At 40.7% G+C, this 27,184-nt stretch overlaps 1 protein-coding gene across 4 annotated transcripts in view; it reads left to right on the forward strand.

Moving 5' to 3' along the window:
- The window catches only part of EIF4ENIF1 (eukaryotic translation initiation factor 4E nuclear import factor 1), a 44,734-nt gene continuing 17,550 nt past the window's right edge, over positions 1-27,184 (forward strand). For 2 of the 4 annotated variants that reach the window (XM_019426767.2, XM_019426770.2), the window contains exons 1-7: positions 296-410; positions 1,058-1,177; positions 13,265-13,338; positions 17,279-17,406; positions 20,153-20,439; positions 20,730-20,931; positions 25,625-25,800. In XM_019426767.2, coding sequence (XP_019282312.2) covers positions 1,085-1,177; positions 13,265-13,338; positions 17,279-17,406; positions 20,153-20,439; positions 20,730-20,931; positions 25,625-25,800 — 960 coding nt within the window. In that variant the 5' untranslated portion in view covers positions 296-410; positions 1,058-1,084. Of the gene's footprint in view, positions 114-295; positions 411-1,057; positions 1,178-13,264; positions 13,339-17,278; positions 17,407-20,152; positions 20,440-20,729; positions 20,932-25,624; positions 25,801-27,184 lie in introns of those variants that run through there. The other 2 variants (XM_019426768.2, XM_019426769.2) reach the window with 2 other exon arrangements.

Genomic DNA, 27,184 nt, shown 5'->3' on the forward strand with positions numbered 1-27,184 from the left:
GGGGCGGGGGGGGCGAGAGCGAAGGCCGCGCGGAGCAGCCCTCTGACCGGCGCGGGCAGTAGGGAGGGGAGCGGCGGTCGAGGCGAAGGGCCGCCGAGCGGCGGAGGCACAGAGTAAGGGCCTGGTGGCGGCGGGAGCCGAGGCGCCGCGCGCCAAGGGCCGCAGGAAGGGCAGGGGCGCGGGCGCGCTGCTCCCGGGGTCGCGTGCGTGAGCGCGAGCGCCGGGGCACGCGCGGGGGGCGGGCAGGGACGCGAGGCCAGCGGGGCGGCCGGCGGGCAGCGGGCTGGCGGGCTGGCGGGGCCCGAGCCGCCGGGCCGGGGCGGACGGCGGCGGGCCTGCGCCGACTCCAGCTTGGAGCGGCCGGGCCGGGGGATTCGATCTCCCCGCTCCCTTCGGCCCGCCTCCCCTCCGTGAGTACAGTCCCCGCCCTTCCTCCGAAGGAGGCCGCTGGGCCGCGGCCTGCGCGAGGGGCTGGGGGTTGGGGTCGCGGCCCGGGAAAGCCGAGTTTCGGAGCTGAAGCCGGATCTCGCCCCTTCCTTGCTATGGGCGCCCCTGACATGGCCACAGGTGCCGCCGGCCGGGTGGGGGGCGCTCGGGCCCCAGCCCCTGGCCTCTGGATAACAAGGGGCAGCTGGCGCCGTCCATTGGCAAGTGACAGGCACTTTACCACAGTCCGACTTCCCGGATCCCCAGCCCCAACTAGTCTCCTACCTGCCCCCACTCGGAAAACTTCCCCACTGCTGTCTGAAAGGTCCTCATGGGTGGCAGTGACTAATTTTGGTTTCTTTTTGTTTTAAAGCTGCTTGAAGGCTGTACCCTGATTTGGGCACCTTCTACTTATGCTTTCCTTACCCCTTTGATGCTTAGAACACTTAACTAGAAGAGCTAAGTACCAGTGGTTCTATTTCCAAGTGGGTTCTGGTTTATGGAATAGTTGTTGAATGAGACTTTGTTTTTAAAAGGTAGTCATTTTAAGAGATAAAAGAGTTTCAGTGTTTTAAACAGTCTTCTGAAAACATAGTGTTCTCTGTAACAGTTTTGCTGATTTATCTTCCAGGTGCAAAGAATTGTAGACCAAGGAGCCATGGATAGAAGTGTGGGAGAAACAGAAAACGGAGATGCCTTTCTTGACCTGAAGAAGCAACCAGCCTCCAAATCCCCCCATCGCTATACAAAAGTAAGCTTTGTTACTAATGAAATAGTGTTTCTTTATAGGTGGGGGAGGTTGGTAACATTGTGTAGATATTTCATTAGTATTATCAAAAGTGGGAGTCTCATTCTGACTCACTATATGGACTAAATATTACTAAATTTAGTAAAGCATTTCTTTGAATTTTTTTCTGGAAGTGTGAATACGCGGTTTAAACTAGAATTTGCTTCTGAGTAGTTTTCACGTGAAGGGAATATTGGCTTAGATGGCATATGAATTTGTGGATCAGTGTATGTTGGCTCAAATGTTCTATAACAACCATAACTGGTATATTACTGATTTATATGCTGTAGAGTAAGGATTCCAGTTTTGCATGCAAATCACTCAAGGTTCTGTACTTGTTGAAGCTACTGCTCAGTATCTTACTGGCTCCTAAATGTTTCTGAAGAGGTTGACAGGACTCAGTGAGCTGTGAATTCATTTTTCGTTCCCTGAAATGTATTGGCTGGAGTACAAAAAATGTGCTTGGGACTGTTGACAGGAAGAGTCATGTTCTAGTTGGTCCCATATCTGTATTTCCTAAGTATGGACCCAATCAAGGGTTCTGATGTGGTTATCATCCCTGACTTTCCAGAATAATGATTAATATTTTGAAGTCAGGCCTTGTTTGTGTACTGGTGCCACTACTTGATAAAGTATCAACTGCCGTTAGAGTAATACTCATTTTTACTATTAAAAAAAATCTGATAGCATTTCATTTTTTCATTCAGATTTGGTCTTCCCAAATGTAGTTTTTCTCAAACCTGAAAGTGCTGAAGCCATGTTTCACAATTTAAATTCATTATCTAAAATGTTGATAGTTGAATTCCAAATGCAGAAAAGCTTATTAAATGAAGAGAAACTGATTTGAACTGCTTATTTTATATGCTTATGTGATTTCAACTTTCCTAGCACTTTTTGAATAAAAGTTCTTAATTGGTATTCTACTTGTAGAATCCAGGCAGAGAGGCTTTTGAATCACTTTCATAATGATCAAAGGGTGGCATGTATAGACCATCTTTATATGTATATCCATATTTAGGCTTAAGTCATTTTTAGGGAAGGTATTATTGATCTCTCTTAGGCTAGAACTTGTGTGTGTCTACAGTAAAGATAAAGAAGGTCAATATTGCCCACTTTTGATAATATAGTCTTAGAATTTTGTCATACTTAGATAAATGTGCCTCAAAGAAATGATTAAGAACGTTTTTTAGGTTAATGACAGTGAATCTTAGATATAATGGTCTTCTCTACCAAAATTGATTGGAAATTGGCTTACTGTCCATTCCATTCGAGAAGATTTAGTTCATGGCACTTTTAGGATCATGTTTAGGCAGTGTTAGGGTAGTGGTTTCATGCATATGTGTTTCTCACAGTCTGCTTAATCTAGTCCTTGAGGCAAACTAAGCCTTTCTCTGAAGAAAGCTTGAAACAATCCTGTGTTCTGAGAACTATAGTAAGTGGTCTGTTTTTGCACAACTGGAATAATACTTCAGCCATCCTACTCCTTACCTACATACTGAGATCAAACTATTGGAATAAAGCATATAATAATGTTTCTGCATGGGCTAGAAAGTTTAGAAGCAATAGAAGGAAACTGTCCTCAGTGATTTTTATAGGTGATGTGTTTGTGAGAACTTGTAAATGTGGAATGTTAACTACAAGACTAAAAAACATATTGGCTAGATGAGAGGGCTTTGACCCTTCTTAGTTTAACGTTCATTTGTTTTATGAGATGATGTTAGTAGTCTGTTCAAAATTCGAGAGTTTTTTCCGTGAAGGTGAAGTCCAGATATTTGTCCTAGTGCTTTTATTTTTTTTTTTAATTTTTTTTTAACGTTTTATTTATTTTTGAGAGAGAGAGACAGAGCATGAACGGGGGAGGGGCAGAGAGAGAGGGAGACACAGAATCGGAAGCAGGCTCCAGGCTCTGAGGCATCAGCCCAGAGCCCGACACGGGGCTCGAACCCACGGACCGCGAGATCGTGACCTGAGCCGAAGTCGGACACCCAACTGACTGAGCCATCCAGGCGCCCCTGTCCTAGTGCTTTTAAAAGTAACATATCAGAGTCTCCTGTGCTATATTGTCCATCTTGCTTCCTAAATGTTGGTTTGTCTGGGGATTACCTGTGAACCCTTATAAAGTATGAATTCTGTTAGGTTAGGAGTGGGCTTGAAATTTTGGCTTTTTAACCTCCCAGGTGGTGCCCTTACTGCAGGTCCACTGACCATACTTTGAATAGCAAGTCTTTAGTCTTCCTTGGAGAACTTGATATATGGTCTTGATGTTGTCAAGCAAGTCAGATGCATAATTACTCCCTAGGGTTCTGTTGGTGTCCATTGTGTTTCCACGAATGTATTAGGAAGTCAAGTTAAGAATCACATTAGGTACTTTCAGGCCTACCCCTAAGCCTCAGTGATGATTAATTGGAATGTATAAGTGGATGTATCATATGCACCTGTTATTCTGGGAATCTTGAGCCCTTAATTTATAAGCTCACTCAGGTCCGTTTGGCTAGGCCAGATTCCCAAGACCAAAAGCTATGTTTTGGTGACACTTAAATGTGCATGTATAAAGTGCTTGAATTATGTTGAAGGGCTTTTGGAGGTTACACAGTGGGATCTCCCCCTCAAAGTCATGGATTAAAAGTGTTTTTAGACAGTGGTTCTCAAACAGTGGTCTCTGAACTAGTGTTTAGCACCAACTGGTAACCTCTTAGAAATATAAAACCTCAAGCTCCATTTCAGTGGTATTGAATCAGATTCTAGGGATAGGGCCTTGTTCACATATAACAAGTCTTTCAGGGAATTCTGACTCTGATTCAAGTTTGAGAACTGTTGGTTTAGGAAAACAAGATAAGGTGGTCATGCTTATTAATGGAAAGACTTTGAGGCCTATTCAAATTTTTCTTACCTTCATCAGAGGTCCTTGTTGTTTACTAGTTCTTGAGGTGTGGTACCTGCTTTTGGTGACACCATCTTCTGCTTCAAACAGAGTAGAAATGCTTTGGACTGTTCCACTATTCAGATCCATGTTCTTTTTCTTTGAGTAGACAGACTGATTTTAGGACATACATATTTGGTGCTGCTCCTTCTCTGCTCCTGTGTCTTGTCACTGATTCCTTATCAAATTTTATCACCTGCCAGTTGAACAGGGTATAAAAGCAGGGGGCACTGCTAACATTCAGCTTAGTACTGCCCAGTGTTAATCATACCTGTCCAATCTACCAGCTAAAAAAAGTAGGGATTGGATTTTACTGAGTTTAATTTCATGTGTGCTCATTGCCTTGGCACCATTTTGGTGTCTATAGGGATCTTCAGAGGAGGCACTCCACCCTGATTTGTGGCTGATGGGCACTTAGGTACCGTGATACAGCCATGTTTATATCTTTGCTTTAAAACCATTTAAAAGGGGCATCTGGGTGGCTCAGTTGGTTGAGCGTCCGACTTCAGCTCGGGTCATGATCTTGCGGCTCGTGAGTTCGAACCCTGACAGCTGCGCTGACAGCTCTGAGCCTGGAGCCTGCCTCAGATTCTGTGTTCCTCCCTCTCTCTGCCCCTCCCCAGCTCATGTTCTGTCTCTCTCTCTGAAGAATAAATACTAAAAAAAAAATTTAAACCGGTAAAAAAAGGCACCAGAAGTGGACTAATTTGAGTAATTCTCCTAGCCTTCTTGGAGAGAATCAGTTATAAGACTTGAAGTCCAGCCTCTGAGAAAAGAGGGGCTATGATTTAAGTCCTAGCTTGAAATCATTAGTCAGATGATCAGGTTTAACTATACCTGATCTAATTTTTAGATATCTAATTTGATAACTTCATAGATACCTTTCATAAACCGAGTTGAGAAGTAACCTCTAACAGGTGGCATTTCAGTGACATACTTAGCTACAAACTTAAGCTAATATAAAAGTTAAGGATATTTGTTTATATTGGGGAATTATGGTATGAAAAATCATTATACCCTCTTAATGTTTCAGCTGTTCAGAAAACTAGGTAACTACAAGTTCTTACAGGGGGTCAGCTGGCAACACCATAGATACTGTCTTATGGTTGTTCTTTCTTACCTGTTCCAATTCTAAGTCATCTTGAAAAGTGGGGATTCAGGGCTCTTGCCCCCATGAGTATACTTTCCTCCTTGCTCATGGTGGGAACTTCTAGCTAGATAAGAAACCGGTCATTTTACAATTGGAACTGTTAACATAAAGATTTGTGGGTTGGGCCTTTGATTCAGTGAAGGATGCTATGAAGGGAGGCTGACTTAAGGAAAGCCTACCCAAGGATGTGGCAGTTTGGCTCAGGGTTCCTGGTAGTCCCGCTGGGCAGGGACAAACCCAACACTGAGTGGCAGCTGCTGGGAGGTGTCATGCACCTTCCTTGTCCTCCCCAGAGAAGCAGTGAAGACAAGAGGATCAGGGGCATTGAGCCCCACTGCCTGATTTAGGATCACCACTTACTTACCTTGTGTGGCCTTCAGTCACGTACTTAGCTTCTCTGGTTCTCATCCTTTTCCTCTGTAAAATGCGGGTGGAATAGTATCTACTTCATAGGATTTTTGTGGGGAATAAATGAGAAAATGCATGTCAAGTGTTTAGAAAAGTGGCTGATGCACAGTAAGTGCTAAAAACTCTTTAGGATGTAATAAGGAGGGTATTAAAAGATATCTTCTTTAGATACCAACTTCAGATCAAGATGCTTAATTTTTAAATGTCACAGTAACTATTTCCAGTTTAATATGAAACCAGAAAGCCCTATTGAAGATGTAATGTCACTACCCTAAAAATGGTTTTAAGTTTTCTTCTAGTATTTACCTACTTAACATTTTATATTGTTTTTACCCATTGTATAAACACATTTAAAAGCCAAGATTAATTTTTTGTGTTGGCCAGATTAATGGAGAAAACAGACTTTGGTGGGTTTTTTTTCCCCCATTCGCATTTTCTTAGTTTCAAATCTTTCAGTAGACGAAAGTCTTTGCATCAGATCAGCCACCATTAGATGCTTGGATGAATCCAGGTCTGAGGTCCTGCTTAACAGCTCTGCAGGATCCTTTGAATTCTGACCTACCTGTAAGAACTGTTATAAATGGTGCCCACAGCAACAAACTTCATAAATGATGGTGGATGTATCCCATGTGTTCCCTATGTTGTTACTTCACCGTTGCCCTGGCTATCATCTGTGGGTACCATTACCTCCTTGTGATCTATTTTTAACAGGTTTCTAATCCTTTCAGAAAAGTCATCTGACTCAACAGAATGAATATCTGGTCAGTCAGCAACCATCTAAGAGCCCGATGACCAGTCCCAGTGCTAGTGGTTGTATTGAGGATGGGGACTGGGAGAGAATGTCAAAGGGGGATGACCCAACCTATAAACACTGTTCTGGGGACATTTGCCTTCTTTAGGCAGAGCCTCTTTAGGAAGACCCAGGCACACACACACTAATAAGGTACTGGGTCACTTCTACAGTGCTTTGACCATTAACAATGAAATAAAACTTTGGGTTTTTTATAAAATATCTCTTAATATTTTAAAAGTTGAGCTTTTTGCTCTTGTGAATTGAATTCAACTCACAAAGGTAAATATTTCCCCTTTCATCTTATGTCAGTGACTCATGTGAAATTCTTCTAGAACATAAGAATGTCATCAGAACCTGCAGCTGCTTCTGCATGAGATTTCTGCAACAAGAAACTGGATGTGGATTTTAACCACTGTTGTTTTGGGCTTATATTCACATTCATTTGCTTTTTACTTTAATATTGATCACTAAAAGTGGGTGCCCATATTAGTACTCCTCAAATTGTTTTGGGAAGCTTGACATTTTCTTTAAGGAAAATGTTAGTTTAGCTGCTAAAACTAAGAAAATGGCTGTTGGGCAGTTAGCAGCTTATTCTTGCCTAGTCAGGTTTTAAAACCTGTGCAAAAAGTAAGGTCTCACATATTAACTGTTCTCTTGTCCAGATGGTAATTGTAGTGAATTTGTTTATAAAAAAAAATTTTTTTTTAACGTTTATTTATTTTTGAGAGAGAGAGAGACAGAGCATGAACGAGGGCGGGTCAGAGAGAGGGAGACACAGAATCTGAAACAGGCTCCAGGCTCTAGGCTCTGAGCCGTCAGCACAGAGCCTGACGCGGATCTCGAACTCATGGACCGCGAGATCATGACCTGAGCCGAAGTCGGACGCTTAACTGACTGAGCCACCCAGGCGCCCCCTGAATTTGTTTATAATTAGTAAATTCCTGTGGGTTCGTAGGAGTCTGCAAAAGGGTAATCTCCCATTACCCCCTGAAATATTCTTAGGGAAGGAGCATTCCCAGCTCAGAGAACACTTTCCACGTATTTTGCCTTTAGCCAAAGTTGAAGGTTTTCTTTGAAAATATCCCAAAGAGTTTGCCTTTTCTGGAATATTGCTCTTAAAGGGCTCTTGATGAAATGGCAAGTTCAAGAACACTTCTCTTGAGAAACTGGAGAGCCATGGGGTCAGGGCCAAGGGTCATCTGCGTATTCTAGATACTAAGCCTGGTACGCAGGAAATGTTCTGTGTACAGCTATGAAAAAAGCAATTTTTGTATTGAGTTAGCTCATGGTTTCTCCCCTCCCCACCTTAATGGGGAAGCTTCTTAGTCTGGGATACCATCTGATGCCACTTAAGATGTTGGTGGAAGGTATAACAGATCTAACTCTCTAAACCCCACGAGGAGGAGCTCTCATTGTCCCTAAATGTCCAAGTGCACTTTGGGCCACATTTTCAGAAACAACCATTTAAAGTACCACTTCTTAACTTCTTTGGGGCCCATCGGAAATCTTTTGAAGGTGTGAGTACTCACTGCAGAAATTGCACAAATGCAGTTTTGCATATGGTTTCCTTGAGGCCATGAAATTGGTTTAAGAAGCCCTGCTTTCAAGAACAGTAAGTAGAACTTTATCTAGATGTTTAAAGTTATTCCCAGCAGCTTTTACAATCCAAGAACTGTTTTGTTTTCCCAGTTATCAGCCTGTTAAACAAAATGGCTCTTCATCCTCTATAGACAGGTGGGCGATGTTTTAGCCATTGCGCTTGGTCAGCAGCACCATTTGTGCTGCTGGCATGGTTAATGCCAGTGTATACAACTGGCTCACTGCTCTACCCTGTGCTCTTATAGGCCTGTCAAGTTGTATAATCAGTCCCTGGAATATTTATTAACACCTAGTATACGTTAAGCATATAAAGTCAACAAAGAAAACTGGAATAACTTGGGAAGGAAAATTAAAACATTTTTACCAACCTAAGCAACTCTCATCTGAGGATAGTTGGCATTTATCAGTCTGTGGTTAGAGCAGTAAGTCTGTAAGAAAGAAATTAAATAAAATATTAATCTCTGGGTAACTGAACACCTTAGTTTAATTTACTGAAAAATATTTTTTATTGAGTGGTGCCTGGGTGACTCAGTTAAGCATCCAACCTTGATTTCCGCTCAGGTTATGATCTCACGGCTCGGGAGTTCAAGCCCTGCATCAGGCTCTGCACTGAGGGTTTGGAACCTGCTTGGGAATCTCTCTCTCTCTGCCCCTCCCCACTTCCTCCTCTCTCTCAAAATAAAATATTTTTTTGAGACATAATTCACATAAAATTCACCCCTTTAAAGGTGTACCATTCAGTGGTCTTCAGTAAATTCAGAGTTGTACAACCATCACTATTATCTGATTCCAAAATATTTTCATGACCCCAAACAGAAACTCTGTACCCCCATTAGTAGTCACTCTCATTATCCCTTTTCCCCAGACCCTGGCAAGCCTTAATCTACTTTCTGACCATGGATTTACCTATTCTAAACATTGCATATAAACAGAATCCTACCACATGTGGCCTTTTTTGTCTGGATTCTTTCAGTTAACGTAATGTTTCCAAGGTTTGTGTTATAGCATGTATCAGTACTTCATTCCTTTTTATTGCCAAATAATATTCCATTGTATGGATTTACCACATTTTGTTTATCCATTCATCAGTTGATGGGCATACGGCTTTCTATTTTTTTTTGCTATTGTAAATAATGCTGCTGTGAGCATTTGTGTACAAGTTTTTGTGTGGACATAATTTTTTCAGTTCCTTTTGGTATATACTTAGGACTGTAATTGCTGGGTCATATAGTAACTGTAACTTTTGGAGAAACTGCCACTGTTTGCCAGAGCAGCTGCACTGGCAGCTGTAATTTCTCCACATCCTTGTCAATCTTGTTATTTTCCCATTTTTCTTTTTAAATAGCCAACTTAGTACACGTGAAGTGGTATCTCACTGTGCTTTTGACTTGCATTTCCTTAATGACAGATGATTTTGAACATCTTTCATGTGCTTGTTGGTCATTTATGTATCTTCTTTGGAGAAAAATCTATTGAAATCTTTTATCTGTTTTATTTAAAGAGAGCATGGGCTGGGAAGGGACAGAGAGGGAGACAGAGAATTCCAAGCAGGTTTCATGCCCAGTGTGGAGCCCAACACAGGGCTCAATCCCACGACTACGAGATCATCACCTGAGCTGGAGTCAAAAGCTCAACTGACTGAACCACCCAGGTGCCCCTTTGTTGTTAAATTTTACATGTTCTCTCTGTATTCTGGACCCTAGACCCTTATCAGATCCATGATTTGTAAATATTTTTTCCTGTTCTGTGCATTGCCTTTTTACTTTCTTGATAGTCATCTGAAGCGCAAAAGTTCCTAAACTTAAAATCCAATTCACATGTTTTTTCCTTTGGTTGCTTACCCTTTTTCAGTGTCCTAGCTAGAGGAACATTGCTTAATCCAAGGTCATGAACTTTTTACACCTGCATTTTCTTCAAAGAGTTTTATAATTATAGCTCTTATATCTATGTCTTTGATATATTTTGAGTTCATTTTTGTATATGATATGAGGTAGAAGTAAGTAAACTTTATCTTTTAGAACAGTTTGAGATTTATGGAAAAACTGGGAATATAGTAGAGTTTTCCCTGTTAATATGTTAGTATGGTCTATTTGTTACAATTAACAATGCTGATACATGTTATTAACTAGAGTCCATGCTTTACTTACCTGTCCTTTATTTTATCTAATGTCCTTTTTCTGTTCCAGGATCCCATCTGGGATTCCACATTCAATTTGTCATCCTCTCTCCTTAGTCTCCCCATTTCCCTTTTGTAAGACTGTTTGTTACCTTTGTGAAAATATTTTTTTTGATTCCCCACAAATAGAACATTTGGTCCTCCAGCATGTTTTGTGGCTATGTTAAAATGTTAAATCTTTTCCAGTTGACTCCTAAATAAATCAGTAAAATCATGAGTTTCAACAGATAGCTGTAGTAGTAATAGAAAACGCCTATCACTTGGGCTCCCTGTTAACCTTTGGGGATTAAAAGTTTCAAACAAAGCCTTATTGTTTAGAAATTTGAGTATATGAAAGCATACATATTTAAGTATAAAATATATTGCCCTTAGTTTAATAGTATACTAGGGTTCAGTTCAATATTTGTATTTGAGGGTGGTGGAGTAAGGGAATATGAAATAATCTTTGGGTTGCTTCTAATAACAGAAAATTGCTTTGCAATATTTTCTCCTGTAGTATATGTATAAGTATTTCCTGTATTGTAAGATCTTTCCTGTTTCTGCTGGAAAATGTTTTAAGCATTCCTGTCCTCAGGATTTCTTTCTTGTAATATTTACTTCATTGTAACTGCTATTGGTCCATCCACCCTTCCTCCACCCACTGCCAAATTTGTGTCACCCTGCGCCACTGACACCGCACTTGCCCTGTAGATTTCACTGGACTTGAGTCATTACTGATGATTTCTAGGTTGTAGGTCGTTGCTTTGACAATTTTTTCAGAATTTGGGGCCTTCTCTAGATACTTTCTTATATTTGGAATTTTGTTTATCTCAGACTTCTTCATTTTTCTAGATATTTCTTCCCAAATTATTTGTTTATAATTCATAAATCCTAAAACAATGCAAATGCATGATTGATAATCTGGTTTTAAAAATTAAAATGTCATCTGGGCATAGGGCATTTTGCGATCATGGAGAAAATATTTAGATGCTTCAAGTGTCTGAAGACGCTGAGTGAACTCATGGCATGCTTACGTGCAATGATTCCTATAGGCTGAAAGGGTAAATCTCTTCCTCCATATTTACCCCAAGATATGGGAAGCAGTGATCAGAGCAGCAGCAAGCATTCTATTGTGAGGCTTGCAGAGGCCCCGGCACAGTGGTATGTATATACTTTTTGCAAGGCAGTTGTAGCGTTTTACTGGTAGTGAAAGGTTGGGAATTGCCTTTTTTACTTTATCGTAAAAGTATTGAAATGTAAATAAAAAGGCCGTGGGTTTTTGTGTATACGCAGGTGTATGAGCAGATGTGTGTGCATTAACACATAGGTATATATGTGCATGTGTAATTGCACATGGTTCCTAGTTCTGAGAGAACCGAGAAGCAAATGGGAATATTTAGTTCCCAGACCTTGGTTTCTGATACCATGCTTCACTTAAAGGAACTCAGATTTCTCAAAGAAAATGGCTGACACTAGGGCTAGGATGGTACAAGATAAGACAGAAAGTAAGGAAGGGCTTTTTAGAAAATGATGGGGAATGTACAGAGGACCCAGGAACCAGCTTGAAGAGGCTCCTAATTTGAGCCCCTAAACAATTAAGGGCATTAATGAATTATAGACCATTGGAAAAATTAGGTATCTGTGAGCCCATGCCAATAATAGGTAAACACACAGGGAGGGGAAAAGGGAGGATTAGTGTTTGCCCTACCAGTGAAATGCCAAGTGCTGACTGGTCAATATGGAGAGAGGCCTAGAGTTGGGAAATCAAGATCAATTTGGGCAAGATTCATCAATAGATGCTAAATTTAGGGGGAAATTTTGATGAAGACCAGGATATTTGCAGTCTCCCTACAGACCACATACTGCCACTACTAAGCAGCAGATGGACATCACAGGTGTCCAGAGGTGATGCTCTGAGATGGACACAACATCTCTGGGGTTAGTATTCTCTTCCTTGGATACTTAACCTCAATCTAATCATGAGGAAACAGTAGATAAATCCAAAATGAATAATGTTCTCTTAGAAAAAAAAAAAAAAAGGCTGCACTCTGTAGAAAAGTCAGTGTCATCGAAGACAAAAGTTGTAGAGATGTTCCAGTTGTAGAAATGTCCCAAAGAAATAGGACAACCAATATCTGATTCTAGACTGGGTCCTGTGTTGGAGGGTAAAACAATATAAAGGACCTTGTTGGGTCAATTGACAAATTGGAATCTGGAGGGGTAGGTTAGATAAAAGTATCATTTATAATTGTATAAAACTGACAGCCCTTTTTAACTAGGTTCTTCACAAGTAAGCCCTTAGGCCCTCAGGCATGTGTTGTTTGTAATGGATTTGCCTCTCTCTTAGGCATCTGCAATGATACAGGCCAAGCATAATCCTTGGGAGAATGGTAAAACTAGTCACTCAAATTATTTTTTATAAGGCTTAATTTTCTCATGGAACCAGATAAGAGACTATGAAAGAGTATCCTCATTCTTAGGAAATAAGCACTGAAGTACTGAGGAGTAACCCTTATATGGTTTAAAACAAAAACAAAAAAAGGTGTGGGGAACCCAAATGCTAAAGTAAAATGTTAACAGGCAGATCAGATAAATGGTAAATGGATGTGTGCTTTGTGCTTTTTTTCCTCTGCAAATTTATGTTAAAACTATCTACTTGTAAGTTGGCCTCTAATACATTTAAGAGTAGAAAAATCAACTGGAAATTTTATTTAAGCCTGAAGCTTCCGTACCTTGATGAGCATTCAGTGTGGTCGACTATAACTATGTCATTGGATGGCAATTTGTGAGAGAATTGTTTTAGAAAAAAGCTAATCACTATTATTTGCCAATTCTGCTTGAGCATCTTCTTGTAAGAATCTTGAGCTAACTCCAGTCCTTTCTGGAATAAGTCAAGGCATAAAAAAATAAGAACTGTGTGACATGCTTAAGATAGGCACTCCAGTCATTACTGAGAACAAATATAAGTTGAAAATATGTGGCATGAGAAATATTACTCAAAATCACCATTTGGTTTCTCTTTCCAGGAGGAGCTCTTGGATATAAAAGAACGCCCTCATTCCAAACAGAGGCCATCATGCCTCTCTGAAAAATATGACAGGTATGGGTGAAGGGGGAGCGGAGTGCTCCTCCTAGTCAACGTCTTGTTTACCAAACATGGTAATTTAAGAATTGTTTTGGAGTTTTTTGGTAGAATGATGAGTGGGGGAGACTTCAGGGATAATGATTTAGGGCTTCTACACAAATATATCATAGATAAGTTATCAACTAAATAGCTTCCTGCATTGTCCTCATTGGTTTCATTATTAGCTTTAAACTATTCAAAAATTTGAAGGGATGCCTGGGTGGCTCAGTCAGTTGTCTAACTGTTGATTTCAGCTCAGATCATGATCTCACAGTTGTAGGATCGAGCCCTGTATTGGGCTGTGTGCTGACAGCACAGAGCCTGCTTGGGATTCTCGGTCTCCCTGTCTCTTTTCCCCTTACTGCTTCTGTGCGTGCACTCTCTCATACGCGTGCTCTCTAAATAAACATTAAAAAAATTTTTTGAGCTTTACAGGACTCTAAGGACAACTAACCCAATTCCCTTTCAACAAACTGATAATGAAACTAAAGTTAGAAAATGACTTGGTCAGAGACACATAGTGAGAAAGCAATTTTAAGAGTTAAACACATGAGTCCTCTCCAGGGTCTTCTGTCAGTGGTGGTTTTCACACTGTACTTTGGGGGTCCTTTAAGGGCCTGCCCAGAGAAAGCTGATCAGGAGGACTCTGAGCCATGTAGCATTGCCCCATCCTTCCTGTTCCCAAACGAAAAAACCATTCAGCCATTCAGACGAGCCCTTTTGCATCTTGGGCTGCTTCATAAGCAGAACGCTTTGGTTTGAGAAGACTAGAGCCAAATTACGGTCTGAAAATGTTTACAATCACCCTACATTGCACTTGTTATGGTCATCTTAAGACTATAAGGTCACTTCTTAAATATCAAGGTAAATGGTTCATATGGCCCACATTTTTAACGTATAAAGTATATTATGTTTAGTTTCTTTGTTGAATAGGGCATACTGTTTTTATTTGTATATCTACTCCTCAGAAGGTTGCTAAGTCTGGACTCCTCACCATTTTCTGCTGATGAAGATGATACTTGAATAAAGGCGGTTCCAGTTGGTTAGGATTTTTTGATAAGTCTCAGATAAGCTGTTGTTTGGGTTTTTTCCTTCATTAAAGCTGTCAATCTTTTTTATGCCTCAAGTTGAATTTTCTTAGATCTATTTCTTCTTGGCATAAAATAAAATTATGGTACACATACTTTCATTCTAAATTTTTTAAATATATATTTTTTAATATTTATTTTTGAGAGAAAGAGAGCGCAAATGGGAGGGGCAAAGAGAGAGGGAGATACGGAATCTGAAGCTAGGCTCTGAGCTGTCAGCACAGGGCTCAAATCCACAAACCGTGAGATCATGACCTGAGCCAAAGTCAGACGCTTAACTGACTGAGCCACCCTGGCGCCCCTACTCACTTTTATTCTAAGTAAAGATGTGCTAGTAATAGTAATGAAAATAAGAGAGAAAGAGGAAAGAGCTTGTCATCCTGTTATTTCTCTTCTCAGAATTAAAATTTGTTTGATTCTTAAACTTCAAATAATCCTCACAACATACCAGAAGACAGGTGATATTTCCTTTATTGTGAGGTGTTAGAGATGGAGAGGTTGACTCACTTATTCAAGAGATGTTCAGTTGGAACCTGTTAGGTGGCAAATACTATGTCAGGTACTATCAGAAATTGCCTTAATGGAACATTGGTCCGTGGAAGGATACAGTCAAATACTCAAGAGTTTATCATTACCACCATTATAGACTGTGAAGGACAAGTGCAGAGTACCCTGCTAGTGTATAGCACAGCCTGGTCTAGTCTGGGGTTTGGGAAGTCCTTTGAAAAGAATAGTGAAGGGCATAGCTTATTAACTTGTCCTGGAGGTCCAAGGTGGTAATGGCAAAACTAGAATTTGATCCCAAATCGTTGGGCTGTAACGTTTCTGCTTTGCACACTGTACCAACTGCCACCTTATCATTAGGGAGTAACATAATAGAACCCAAAGCACACACTTTACATTATTAAGAGCCTTTAGGGAGGGGCACCCGGGTGGCTCAGTTGGGTAAGCGTCCGACTTTGGCTCAGGTCATGATCTCGTGGTCCGTGAGTTCGAGACCCACGTTGGGCTCTGTGCTGACAGCTCAGAGCCTGGAGCCTGCTTCTGTTTCTGTGTCTCCCTCTCTCTCTGCCCCTCCCCCATTCGCGCTCTGTCTCTCTATGCTTTACAAAAATGAATAAATGTTGGGGCGCCTGGGTGGCTCAGTCGGTTAAGCAGCCGACTTCGGCTCAGGTCACGATCTCGCGGTCCGTGAGTTCGAGCCCCGCGTCGGGCTCTGTGCTGACAGCTCAGAGCCTGGAGCCTGTTTCAGATTCTGTGTCTCTCTCTCTCTCTCTGCCCCTCCCCTGTTCATGCTCTGTCTCTCTCTGTCTCAAAAATAAATAAACGTTAAAAAAAAATTTTTAAAAAAAACACAAAAATGAATAAATGTTAAAAAAAATTTTTTTTTTAAACCTTTGGGGAAAAACTAAGACTGTGTAGAAATTCTGGAAAGTACACACCAAGCATTCTAGGCACTACTTCTAGAGAGATGTTTTTCTCCCTCCCTTACACTAATCTGCAGTAAACTGGGTTTTTTCTTCCATTGTGTTAATCTTCAATAAACTAATCCATATTATGGAGCATGTTTTTTGTATAGGACAGGCATAGTTACTGTAATCCATATGCACCCCAAGGTTTGTGATCTGATGTTTCATTTATACACAGATCACTGGTTTTCAAGTGACTATTGGTGTTGCATGAAAAACAGCAAAATATTAATTTATACAGATCTTCCTCAACTTAACAATGGTATATGTCCCAATAAATCCTCATAAGGGGTGCCTGGATGGCTCAGTTGGTTAAGCATCCGACTTCGGCTCAGGTCATGATCTCACAGTCCATGAGTTCAAGCCCCGTGTCAGGCTCTGTGCTGACAGCTCAGAGCCTGGAGCCTGCTTCAGCTTCTGTGTCTCCCTCTCTCTGTGCCCCTCCCTGCTCATGCTCTGTCTCTCTCTTTCTCAAAAATAAATAAATAAAACATTAAAAAAGATTTTTTTAAAATAAATAAACCTATCATAAGTTGAAAATATTATTAGTCGAAAATGCATTTAATATACCTCACCTACTAAACATCATAGCTTACTCTAGTCTGCCTTAAAAGTGCTCAGAACACTTACACTAGCCTACAGTTGGGCAGTCATCGAACACAAAGCCTATTTTATAATGCAGTGTTAAATATCTCATATAATTTATTGAATACTGTACTGAGGGGCTCCTGGATGGCTCAGTCAGTTAAATGTCTGACTTCAGCTCAGGTCATCATCTCATAGCTTGTGAGTTCGAGCCCCGCATCAGGCTCTGCGCCAACAGCTCAAAGCCTGGATCCTGCTTCAGATTCTGTGTCTCCCTCTCTCTGTCCCTCTCCTGCTTGCACTCTGTCTCTCTCTCTCAAAAATAAAAACATTTAAAAAAATTAAAAAAATATATATATATATGAATACTGAAAGTAAAAAACAGAATGGTTGGGTACAGAATGGTGTGGTTTACTCTTGTATTCACGTTGGCTGACTAGGAGTTGTGGCTTACTGCTGGTACACAGCATCACAAGAGGTTATTGGATCACATGTTGCTAGCCTGGGAAAAGATCAAACTTCAAAATTCAAAGCACAGTTTCTACTGAATGTGTACCATTGAAAAATGGAACCATCTTTAGTTGAACCACAGGGACTGTCTGTAGCTGTTTTTGTTTCCATCTTGAAAGAGCTAACCATTCTAATGGTATCCATGAAGTTTTAAATTGGAAAGGGGTTTCCATGACTTACTGCCTGAAGAAGTTTAGAAATCAGACCACACATGTAATCTATGGGTGTAAGTGCTAACTGTTGGTACCCTTTGACTTATTATAGTGATGGCGTCTGGGACCCTGAAAAGTGGCATGCCTCTCTCTATCCAGCTTCAGGGAGGAACTCACCAGTGGAAAGTCTGAAGAAAGAGTTGGATTCAGACCGGCCTTCCCTTGTGCGCAGGATAGTAGGTGAGCATGTAGAAGTGGGGCAACAATTTTGGAGACAGTGTTCTTTGCTGCTAGTTTCATTCTTAGTGGAGAGTTTTATTCAGGGAAAATGTCATGATCAGGAAACTGATTTATCAGTTGGGTTTTTCCTGATTAGCAGAGAAAAATCTTGGCCTTCCTATATAGCAGTGACAAGTAGACCGTATTAGACTATGTGCTTTTGGAATTAAAAGTACTGATGTTTTTCATCGATAGGGTAACTGAGTAAGGGTAGCGAGCATGGTAGTGAGCATAATGCTGTGCTGGAAATCTGGTTCTGCTTAGTCTTATATATGAGACCTAGTCCTCAGTTATTAAACAGTCTGGCAGTTCTTAATAGTAGATTACAATTTTAATACAGGGTTTGGATATGGTTTGAGACTGGACTGAAGTTAGATTTTCCGTACCTTTACTGATTTAAACCAGAAAAGATACTGAAGAGTGAAATGGAGGCTGGCAGTATAGAAACTAGTCAAGGAACTTGTTGCAGAGGGAGCTTCTTTTGTGATAAGTGGAAATACCATCATAAAACAAATTTGGAACTGGCAAAGAAGATAGGGGTGACTCTACCTTGAGATATTTGATCCTTCTGCACAATTGTACAGTATGCTTAGTGCAGTAATTTTAGGAGAATCAAACAATTTTAGGAGAATCATCAAAGATGTGCATGGAGATTTTATTAAGTGATGAAAACTAGACAACTTAAATGGCCAGTGGTAGAAACGGTTTGTGTAAACTTTGGTACATCCATATGTAGGAGTATTAAACTGTAAATTGGAAGCTTGTCCATACTGTGTCTGGTTTTTGGAAAACATGGAGACACTACACGGAAATTCTGGAGAAGTACATACCATTTTAGGTATTATTTCTGGTGAGAATATTAAAGGAGCTTTTCCTTACTTGGACTACAGTTTTCTGGTTTTTCTAGGAAGAATTTTAGTGTGGTGACATGTTTGATTTTCTTACATCTTTATTGAGATATAATTGACCTACAATAGACTGCACATAAAGTGTACAATTTGATGTTTTGACAGTGTATACACCTGTGAAACTATTACCACAATCAAAGGAATAAGCATTTCCATCATGCCCAAAAGTTCTCTAGTATCTCTGTGAGTCCCAACTCCTACTTCCCACCCCTCCAGCCAAGCACTGATTTGCTTTCTATCACTACAGATTAGTTTACATTTCCTAGAATTCATTATAAATAGAATTCTACGGTATACACTCTTTGGGTAGCTTCTTTCACTCAGAATAGTTATTTTAAGATCCAGTCGTGATGTTGGGTGTATAGTTCCTTTCTATTGACTAGTTGTATTCCATTGTATGAATTCACAGTTTATCCATATATCTGTTGGTGAACATTTGAGTTGTTTCCAGTTTTTGACAATTAACCAAAACTATGAACATTCATATACAATTCTCTATATAGGCATACACTTTTTTCTTGGGTAAATACCTAAGAGTAAAATGACTGGGTCCTATAGTTAATGTATGTTTAACGTTTTGAGAAACTGCCAAGCTGTTTTCCAACATGGCTATACCACCTTACGTTTCTGGCAGCAGTGTATGAGAGTTCTGTTTGTTCCACATTCTTGTCACCACTTAGAATGATGAGTCTTTGCGACTTTAGCCAATCTAATAGATGTGTAGTGGTATCACGTTATGGTTGAATTTGCATTTCCCTAATGACTAATGATGTTGAGTATCTTTTCATATGTTTATTTGCCATCCAGATACCTCTTTAATGTTTGGTCAAAGCACTTATCCATTTTTAAATCCGATTGTGTTTTAAATTTGAAGAGTTTTTATACATACTGGATATAGGTCTGTCATTTATCACATGTACACTTCTAAATATTTTCTCCCAGTCTGTGGCTTGTTTTTGCATTCTCAGAATAGTACCTTGCAAAGAGCAGAAGTTTTAAACCTTGATCAATCCCAGTTTATCTTTTTTTTTTTTTTTTTTTTTTTTAAATGTTTGAGAGAGACAGAGACCGAGCACAAGTGGGAAGGACAGAGAAAGAGAGACACAGAATCCGAAGCAGGCTCCAGGCTCCAAGCTGTTAGCACAGAGCCCAATGTGGGGCTCAAAGTCACAAGCCGTAAGATTTTGACCTGAGCCGAAGTCAGATGCCCAACTGACTGAGCCACCCAGGCGCCCTGCTTTTTCTTCTTTTTAGTGGGTTGTGCTCTTGGTGTTGTGCCTGAGAAAACTCTGCTTAACCCAATGTCACAAAGATTTTCTCTTATATTTTCTTCTAGAAGTTTTCTATCATTAGATAGTTTAGATCTATGATCTATTTTGTGTTTTGTATGTGGTACCAGGTATCAGTTCAAGTTCTTCGTATGGGTATACACCTATTAAATACCATTTGTTGAAGAAACACTTTAACCTGTTTTTGAAACACTTCAGCTTTTCAGTTATTCTTTCAAATACTGACACCTAGTATAGTTTTTTAATTGACAAGATATTTTCTAATACATAAGGTCTTAGGGATTGTGGAGAGTAATCCTGGAAAATCATTATGAAGTACATTTATTGCTCCAAAGAGAAAAAGCAAAAGACTCAGTCTTATTTAAATATGTAATGTACATATTACTCTGTAACTATTTCAGTGGTAATTCTTTTCCAATACTCTCACCACCACTAGTCATGGACATACCAGTGAGAAAATAAAAATACCCTACTGGTTTGCTTAACTTTCCCTTTCTGCCACCTTTCCAGATCCACGAGAGCGTGTGAAAGAAGATGACTTAGATGTTGTTCTCAGCCCACAGAGACGAAGCTTTGGAGGGGGCTGCCATGTGACAGCCGCTGTTAGTTCCCGGCACTCAGGAAGTCCATTGGAAAAAGACAGTGATGGGCTTCGCCTGCTTGGCGGACGAAGGATTGGCAGTGGAAGAATAATCTCTGCTCGGACCTTTGAGAAGGATCACCGACTCAGTGATAAGGACCTGCGGGACTTGAGAGACCGAGATCGAGAGAGGGACTATAAGGACAAGCGATTTAGGGTTTGTCTTCTAGATCCTCTGGCCCCTCATGTGCTTAGGGACTTGATATGCACTTTGTTTATACCAGGTTATTTTGAGATGCTGGATGAACAGAGCCCATTCTTAAGCCAGATAGAGAGGAGCAGAAAGAGGGCTGGAGGTGGGGTGGGGTGGGGGTGGGGGTGCTTCAAGTCTGCAGCATAGTATCTTCATTACATTATTGAGCATTACCTAATTCATCAAGACCTTGACTGAGGTAGAAATGCCTTAACTAGAACCTTATTTTTTATCTTGATTGTGTACTTTTCCAGAGGGAGTTTGGGGATAGTAAGCGTGTCTTTGGTGAGCGAAGAAGAAATGATTCCTACACAGAAGAAGAACCAGAATGGTTCTCAGCTGGACCCACAAGTCAGTCTGAAACCATTGAGCTGACTGGCTTTGATGATAAGATACTGGAAGAAGATCACAAGGGGAGAAAAAGAACAAGGCGACGGACAGCCTCTGTGAAGGAAGGTCAGCAAAAACTTTGAGAGGGGAGCTCACTGTTCTAAAATGAGATGTGCTTGTAATTGGCCTGAATGTGCACTTAGGAACAACTGTACCCATTGCAAGGAAGTAGCAAGTTTCTAACATTGCAGCCTGATTTTGAAGCTGCTAAGTTTGAATTTATTAGGTGTGGATACTATATCCTCAGCTTGTTCTGCCTGTGGTGCTAAACAGAAAAGTCTCACATTCCCCTGTAAGAGTACTGTGTACGTAAAAGGGTTCCCCAGAGATAAGAAATGTGGTAAAAATAGTGGAGGAGTTTCATTCATTGAGCACTAGACCCAGTGGTAAGTGTTTTGTCTGTGTAATCCTACTTCTAACAACCCTATGAGGTAGGTACTTCTTTCCCCATCTTGTGGATGAGCAAATGGAGGCACAGAAGGCTTGAGTGATTTGTCTGTGGACACTAACAAAGTAAGTAGTGAAATTGGGAATTGAGCAACTTCTTTTGTACTTCAGAGGCCCACCTTTTTCACCATACTGTTAGACTTCCTACATCAATTGTTTGTGACTTGGCTTCTCCCAGACTCAGTCAACTATGAGATAAGGTCAGGTAGCTCCCATACTAAACTGAAAAGCCAGAGTTAACAGTGTGAGAGGTGCCTGGTGCAGAGTTGGGGGGTCCCATTAGTCATTTTCCAGTAGCCTGGCTTTGAGGTGGCCAGGCCGGCTAGCCTGGATTTGAGTATTGGGGCAGTTGCTTACAAAACGGATAATCTTTGATAAAACTCTTTATAGGTGGACTTCTTTGTAAGATGAAGACAGTGCCTACTCTATAACTTTAAGGGTTACTCTTAGCATTAAAGATTGAATGTGAACATCAGAGCTCAGCCTCTTGTGGGCACTTCTTCAGTAAATTCCAGTTCTCTTCAGCCTTCACGTTTAGTTGGAAAATACCTTTTGGCAGCTACTAGGCAACAAAAGTGGAGAGCTATTTTAGAAGTGCCTGGCTGGCTTAGTTGGTAAAGTGTGCCACTCATGATCTCAGGGTTATGAGTTTAGGCCCCACATTGGGTGTAGAGATTACTTAAAAAAAAAAAAAAAAAAAAAAAAGAAATTTTGATACATAAATGTGTAGTGCCACCTTAAAATTATAAGGCTAAGATATATTTGTGTAGAAAATGAGCTAGTGGAATTTAAGAGAAAGGAAAGGGAGAAATCACTTGTCTTTTTTTTTTTTTTTTTTTTTGTAATATCTTTAAAATACCGTAGACATTACCATTATCTTTATGCTGTTACACGTTGTTCCCTAGAGTGATGCATGACATCAGTGGGTAACTTGTAAAGCTTTGCTCTTAAATAACCTTTGAGACATGGCTTTGTGTCATTCTCAGGCTAACGAGCACCAGCCCAGTGTGGTCTTTTCACATAATGATAAAGATAAGGCTTCTTGTGAAAAGAAGCACATGTTTTCATAACTCAACTGCAATGTGAATTTCAACCATTCTTGTATCAACAAGTGGATGAACCAAAAGGAGTGAGAGTATCACCTCCTTACTTTATAGATACAGAGAGAGACAGGCCTGGAAGAGGGGACAACCCAAGACCCTGTCACATGGATTTCATGGCAGAGCCCCATGTGGAATCCGGGAGTCCTAGCTCACTCATCCCAGTAGTTAATTGCCAGTGGTCCCTAGGCTGTCCTAACCACTGTATTTAGGATAAACAGGTACCCCGTAATTTCATCTTGGCTACAAAAATGAAGGGGGGGATGATGAGTGCCTTTTAGTCCAGTTTTTATTTGTATTCTAACTTTACCCTGAATTTTTGTTTAATTTTTATTTTGAGAGAGCACGTGCATATGCACACACAAGCGGAGAGGGCAAAGAGAGAGGGGGAGAGAGAACCCCAAGCAGGCTCCATGCTGAGTGTGGAGCCCAGCCCAACAACTGTGAGTTCATGACCTGAGCTGAAATCAAGAGTCAGACACTTAACTGACTGAGCCACCAAGGCCCCCCTCCCCTGAATTTTTTATGTAGCAGTTCTCTGCAGGCACATACTAGTGCTGGCAGTGTAGCAGTTAATAGGACAAACATGTTCACTGCCTGTATGATTTTAAAATTGATGTGTATTGAGTACTCACTTTAGACAGGTGATGCATATATGGTAATATTAACGAAACAATTTGAATGTGCATTACACCTGTAACCAGAAAATAAATTATGTAGAAGTCAGAAATAGCTAAATCCCTCCATTGATAGAAAAGAAAATTTCAGTTTTTCTCTCTAATGAAAGTATGTGGTCCTTCTGAATGTGGTAAAACTTGCCCCTAGTTATCTTTTCTGGGCCTCTGCCTTTTGAGTCTACCATGATAAATGGCCAGTTGTGTTTGTCTACTAGTGCATATTCCTACCCACTCATACCCACTCTCAGTTGACAGACCCTGTCTGCTTTCCAGAAACTTTGACACTGGCATAAAATTGCATGTGGAACATTCTGCTGTCTGCAAAAGCTATTTATCTGTTAAGAGATCTTCTCATCTCAACACAAAATAAAGGCATAGGAGAAATATTAAAATTTCTTTTGTAAATGTATGAACCAAGTACATACTCTTGTTTCTGGCTTTCATCCTTAAGTTGGGACCCAAAACTACAGCAAAATGTATTATCACTTGTCGATCCTGAGGTGGGCTGGCAGCTTCTGCTTAGTAAAATGGATCAGGCAGAAGCACTGCTCTAATGGAAAAGGACACAAACTGGGCATTGATTAGGCTATTGTTAATTCTTCTAGGGCCCAATTTCTTTGTAAAGTGAGGATACCTCCACCAAATAGTCATTTTAGTTTAAATGTCAGTTTTTAAGGGATAGTATTTGCTTCTCTTTTCAGTAAGTATGTTCTAACCCACTGGAGACTGCTGATTGCTTTATCGATGGCTCACAAACCTTGTCTGTTTCACTGGTTGTCAGAAGGCTCACAGTAGTTAGATGGCAGCCACCCCTGTGGAGGAGCAGTGCTGCTGTAATACTCAGAGCTTGGTGTGGAAGAGTATCGGTGGCCATCTTAGGGTTAAAGCTTCTGCCACTTGGCTAGTATTGAGACCTTGGGTAAGCAAGCCACTTAACCCTTTAGTTATTGAATTCCCTGCTTTGCTGTGCAGTGTTTGAAGCATTACTGGAATGAAAGCAGCTGATGGCATTTAGTGTCTCTTGGTCTGATTAATAACAAGACTGAGGTAACTATTAGGGACTTTTGAGAAGGGATGGGTCCAAGATTTGGCGCCTTTTTTTTTTTTTTTTTTTTTTTTAAACGGGAAGACTTCGTGTCTGCTGTAGATCTTGAAAGTACAGGTGGTTCTTACATTGGTACTTTTGCAGCGTGGGGCTTTGGGAGTTCTGTCCTTCAAACTAAAAAGTTTGATGGGGCGCCTGGGTGGCTCAGTCAGTTAAGCGTCTGACTTTGGCTCAGGTCATGATCTCATGGTTCGTGAGTCTGAGCCCCACTTCGGGCTCTGTGCAGACAGCTGAGAGCTTGGAGCCTGCTTCACATTCTGTGTCTCCCTCTCTCTCTGCCCCTCCCCCACTCGTGCTCTGTCTCTGTGTCTCAAAAATAAATGTTAAAAAAAAAAAACAAAAAACTTGAATGTCTAGGGGCACCTGGGTGGCTCAGTTGGTTAAGCATCTGACTCATTTTGGCTCAGGTCATGATCTCACAGTTGGTGAGATTGAGCCCCACATTGGGCTCTGCACTGGCAGCATGGAGCCTGCTTAGGATTCTCTCTCTCTCTCCCTCTCTCTGCCCCTACTCCACTCATGCTCTCTTTCTCAAAATAAGTAAATAAACATTTTTTAGAAAGTTGAATGTCTAGTATATCTCAGGGCACTTCTTTAAAAGAAGAAAAATTTTTTATCCTAAGTATTTTGCCTTTTGCCCATATCCCAGCTAAAACGAAGATACTAGGTTCCTCAAATGTTAACACTTGGTAGCTTCATTTAGACCCTACCTTCTTATCCTAATTACAACAACCGAACAATACTAAGTTTTAAATATACCAGGCACTTGAGAGTAAGACGAAACTGATTAGAGCAGATTACCTGCCTTCAGGAAGGTTGGTATCACTAGACACTTTGAGAGACAACACAAGGATTATAGAGAAGGCAGTGATTAATTTTTCTGGGCAGGGTAAATATAGGTAGGCAGGTCAGCCTTCCCAGAAGAGGTACCATTTGAGGTTTGCCTTGAAGGATGAGCTACAACCAACCTGTAGGCAAGTGAAAATTGCCCTCATGCCAGATTTCACATAAATACCTTAGATTGTTGAACCCTGACTTAAAGCAGTGGTATAGATCACGTGGGTGAAGGCAGAGCCAAATTAATTTTGTTCCATTTTTAAGCAGCAAGAGACTTGCAAAAAACTGTCTTAAAAAAAAAAATCCCATTAGAAATAGAACCTGCTGCATTACGGAAAACTTGAAGAATGGGTGGTGGAGGGACCATAATCTTTACTGCATTGTGTTGGTGTTCTGGCTTGTTACTAGGGCTTTTTTCCTAGCTCCCATAGGAAGCGAATGGTTTTACTGTTGTAAATGCTATATCGGCACCTAAGGTCTGTCTTTAAAGTTATGTATGGCTCTTTTGCACGTGTGATGATGGCTGAGGCCACAGAATAAGTCTAGAGCAGTTCACTTGATCAAGTCTGTTTTTGTCCTGGTTTTGCTTTCAGGCATAGTCGAGTGCAATGGAGGAGTGGCCGAAGAGGATGAGGTGGAGGTCATCCTGGCACAGGAGCCTGCTGCTGATCAGGAAGTGCCAAGGGATGCCGTCTTGCCTGAGCAGTCCCCAGGAGAATTTGACTTTAATGAGTTCTTTAACCTTGATAAGGTGCCATGCTTGGCTTCGGTGAGTGTAGCAGCACACTTATAAATGAGATGGAGCAACTATATGGTTAAATTTGACCTAAGTATCTCAGATACCTCTTTTTAAAGTATTGTTTTGGTAGATGTTTTGGGGATTTTGGCTTTTATTCTTAAATGTTATTTGAGTTTTTGTGGCTTTGTTTTGGGAGTCTGAGTGGAAATGACCAAGTTGAGAATTCTGTACCACTTACCTCTTTTTCTAGTCTGGTAGCATTGAAGTAAGAAATCTTTAGATGTTAAGAACATTGCTTTTATTTTTAGGTAGTTAAGTGTTTGTTAGACTTGCTGCAGGGGTGGATTTTTATAATTGGTGATTAGTATCATGCTGATGTACATTCCTTGGGTAAGGTTGACTTGTTAGGTGGTAACTTTGTGGTGTGATGGTTCTGAAAATCTTCAATGAAAAGCAACTTGGAATACTTTCAGTGTTGCTGCTAAACTAACTGAGGTCCAGTTTTTCTCAACTTTCAAAGTAGAATCAGTAAGCATCCCAAATCCTCACTTGCTGTCTTTGCTCCTAGCCCCTTTGGTCATTTAGGGATTACTATAGCCTCAACAAATTGGAGAAAAGATAGCACTCTGACCTGTGCACACAGAAATGAAGTTGTTCTGTGGTTGTTGAAAGACTGCAGAGAACCATGATGAAACAGAATTTTAAAAACATTTGCCCAAAAGCATCTGTACGTTCTAGAGGTCCCATTTACAATAGCAAATACATTTGACCTGTCCTTTAAAATTGGTGATTCATGGAATTTAAATGACTGTACTTCCCAACTATGATGGCTCCTTATTTGATTATCCCGTGAGCAGAGAGAACTGGGTGTGACAGAACAGGCAATATTGGCTTGTCTCCTTTGTCATTTGTGGTCCCAGTCCTCAAAAGATGGCCACCCGGAACAGGTGAGCAGACACTGCCTAGCACTAATAGGTATGGGGCTGCAGGTGAGTTCTAGGGCAGTACCTCTTAAATTCTCTGTGGTGAGGGGCCAGGTTCTATTTTCAGTCCATTGAGAACCAATACTTGAGTATAAAGTACAAAAGTCACAGCAGTGCCAAATTGCTGCAGTTTCTAAGCATTTACTTTCATTCTCTCAACTTACCTCCGTGTGGTCCAAGAACACACTTGTCTAGAGCACTCTTCAGGTAACTGTGTGTTTGGTTCTCACTTATAGTCAGCCAGTCAGTAGTAGTCCTTTGGCTCACTGTGAGCAGAAATGTTGCATTCAGATGTGAGCTTAATTTTTTTGGTGTAAAATTCTTAGCTTTTGAGGGGACGTTAGTGGCTTCCCCATCCCACCTCCCCTTCACTCTCTTAGGTGGAAATCTTACTATAAAAGGTTTTCACAGCAAAAGGTAAAAATTTATAG

Source organism: Panthera pardus, unplaced genomic scaffold (assembly GCF_024362965.1).
Source record: "Panthera pardus isolate Hobbes unplaced genomic scaffold, ASM2436296v1 HiC_scaffold_15, whole genome shotgun sequence".
NCBI classification, from domain to species: domain Eukaryota; kingdom Metazoa; phylum Chordata; class Mammalia; order Carnivora; family Felidae; genus Panthera; species Panthera pardus.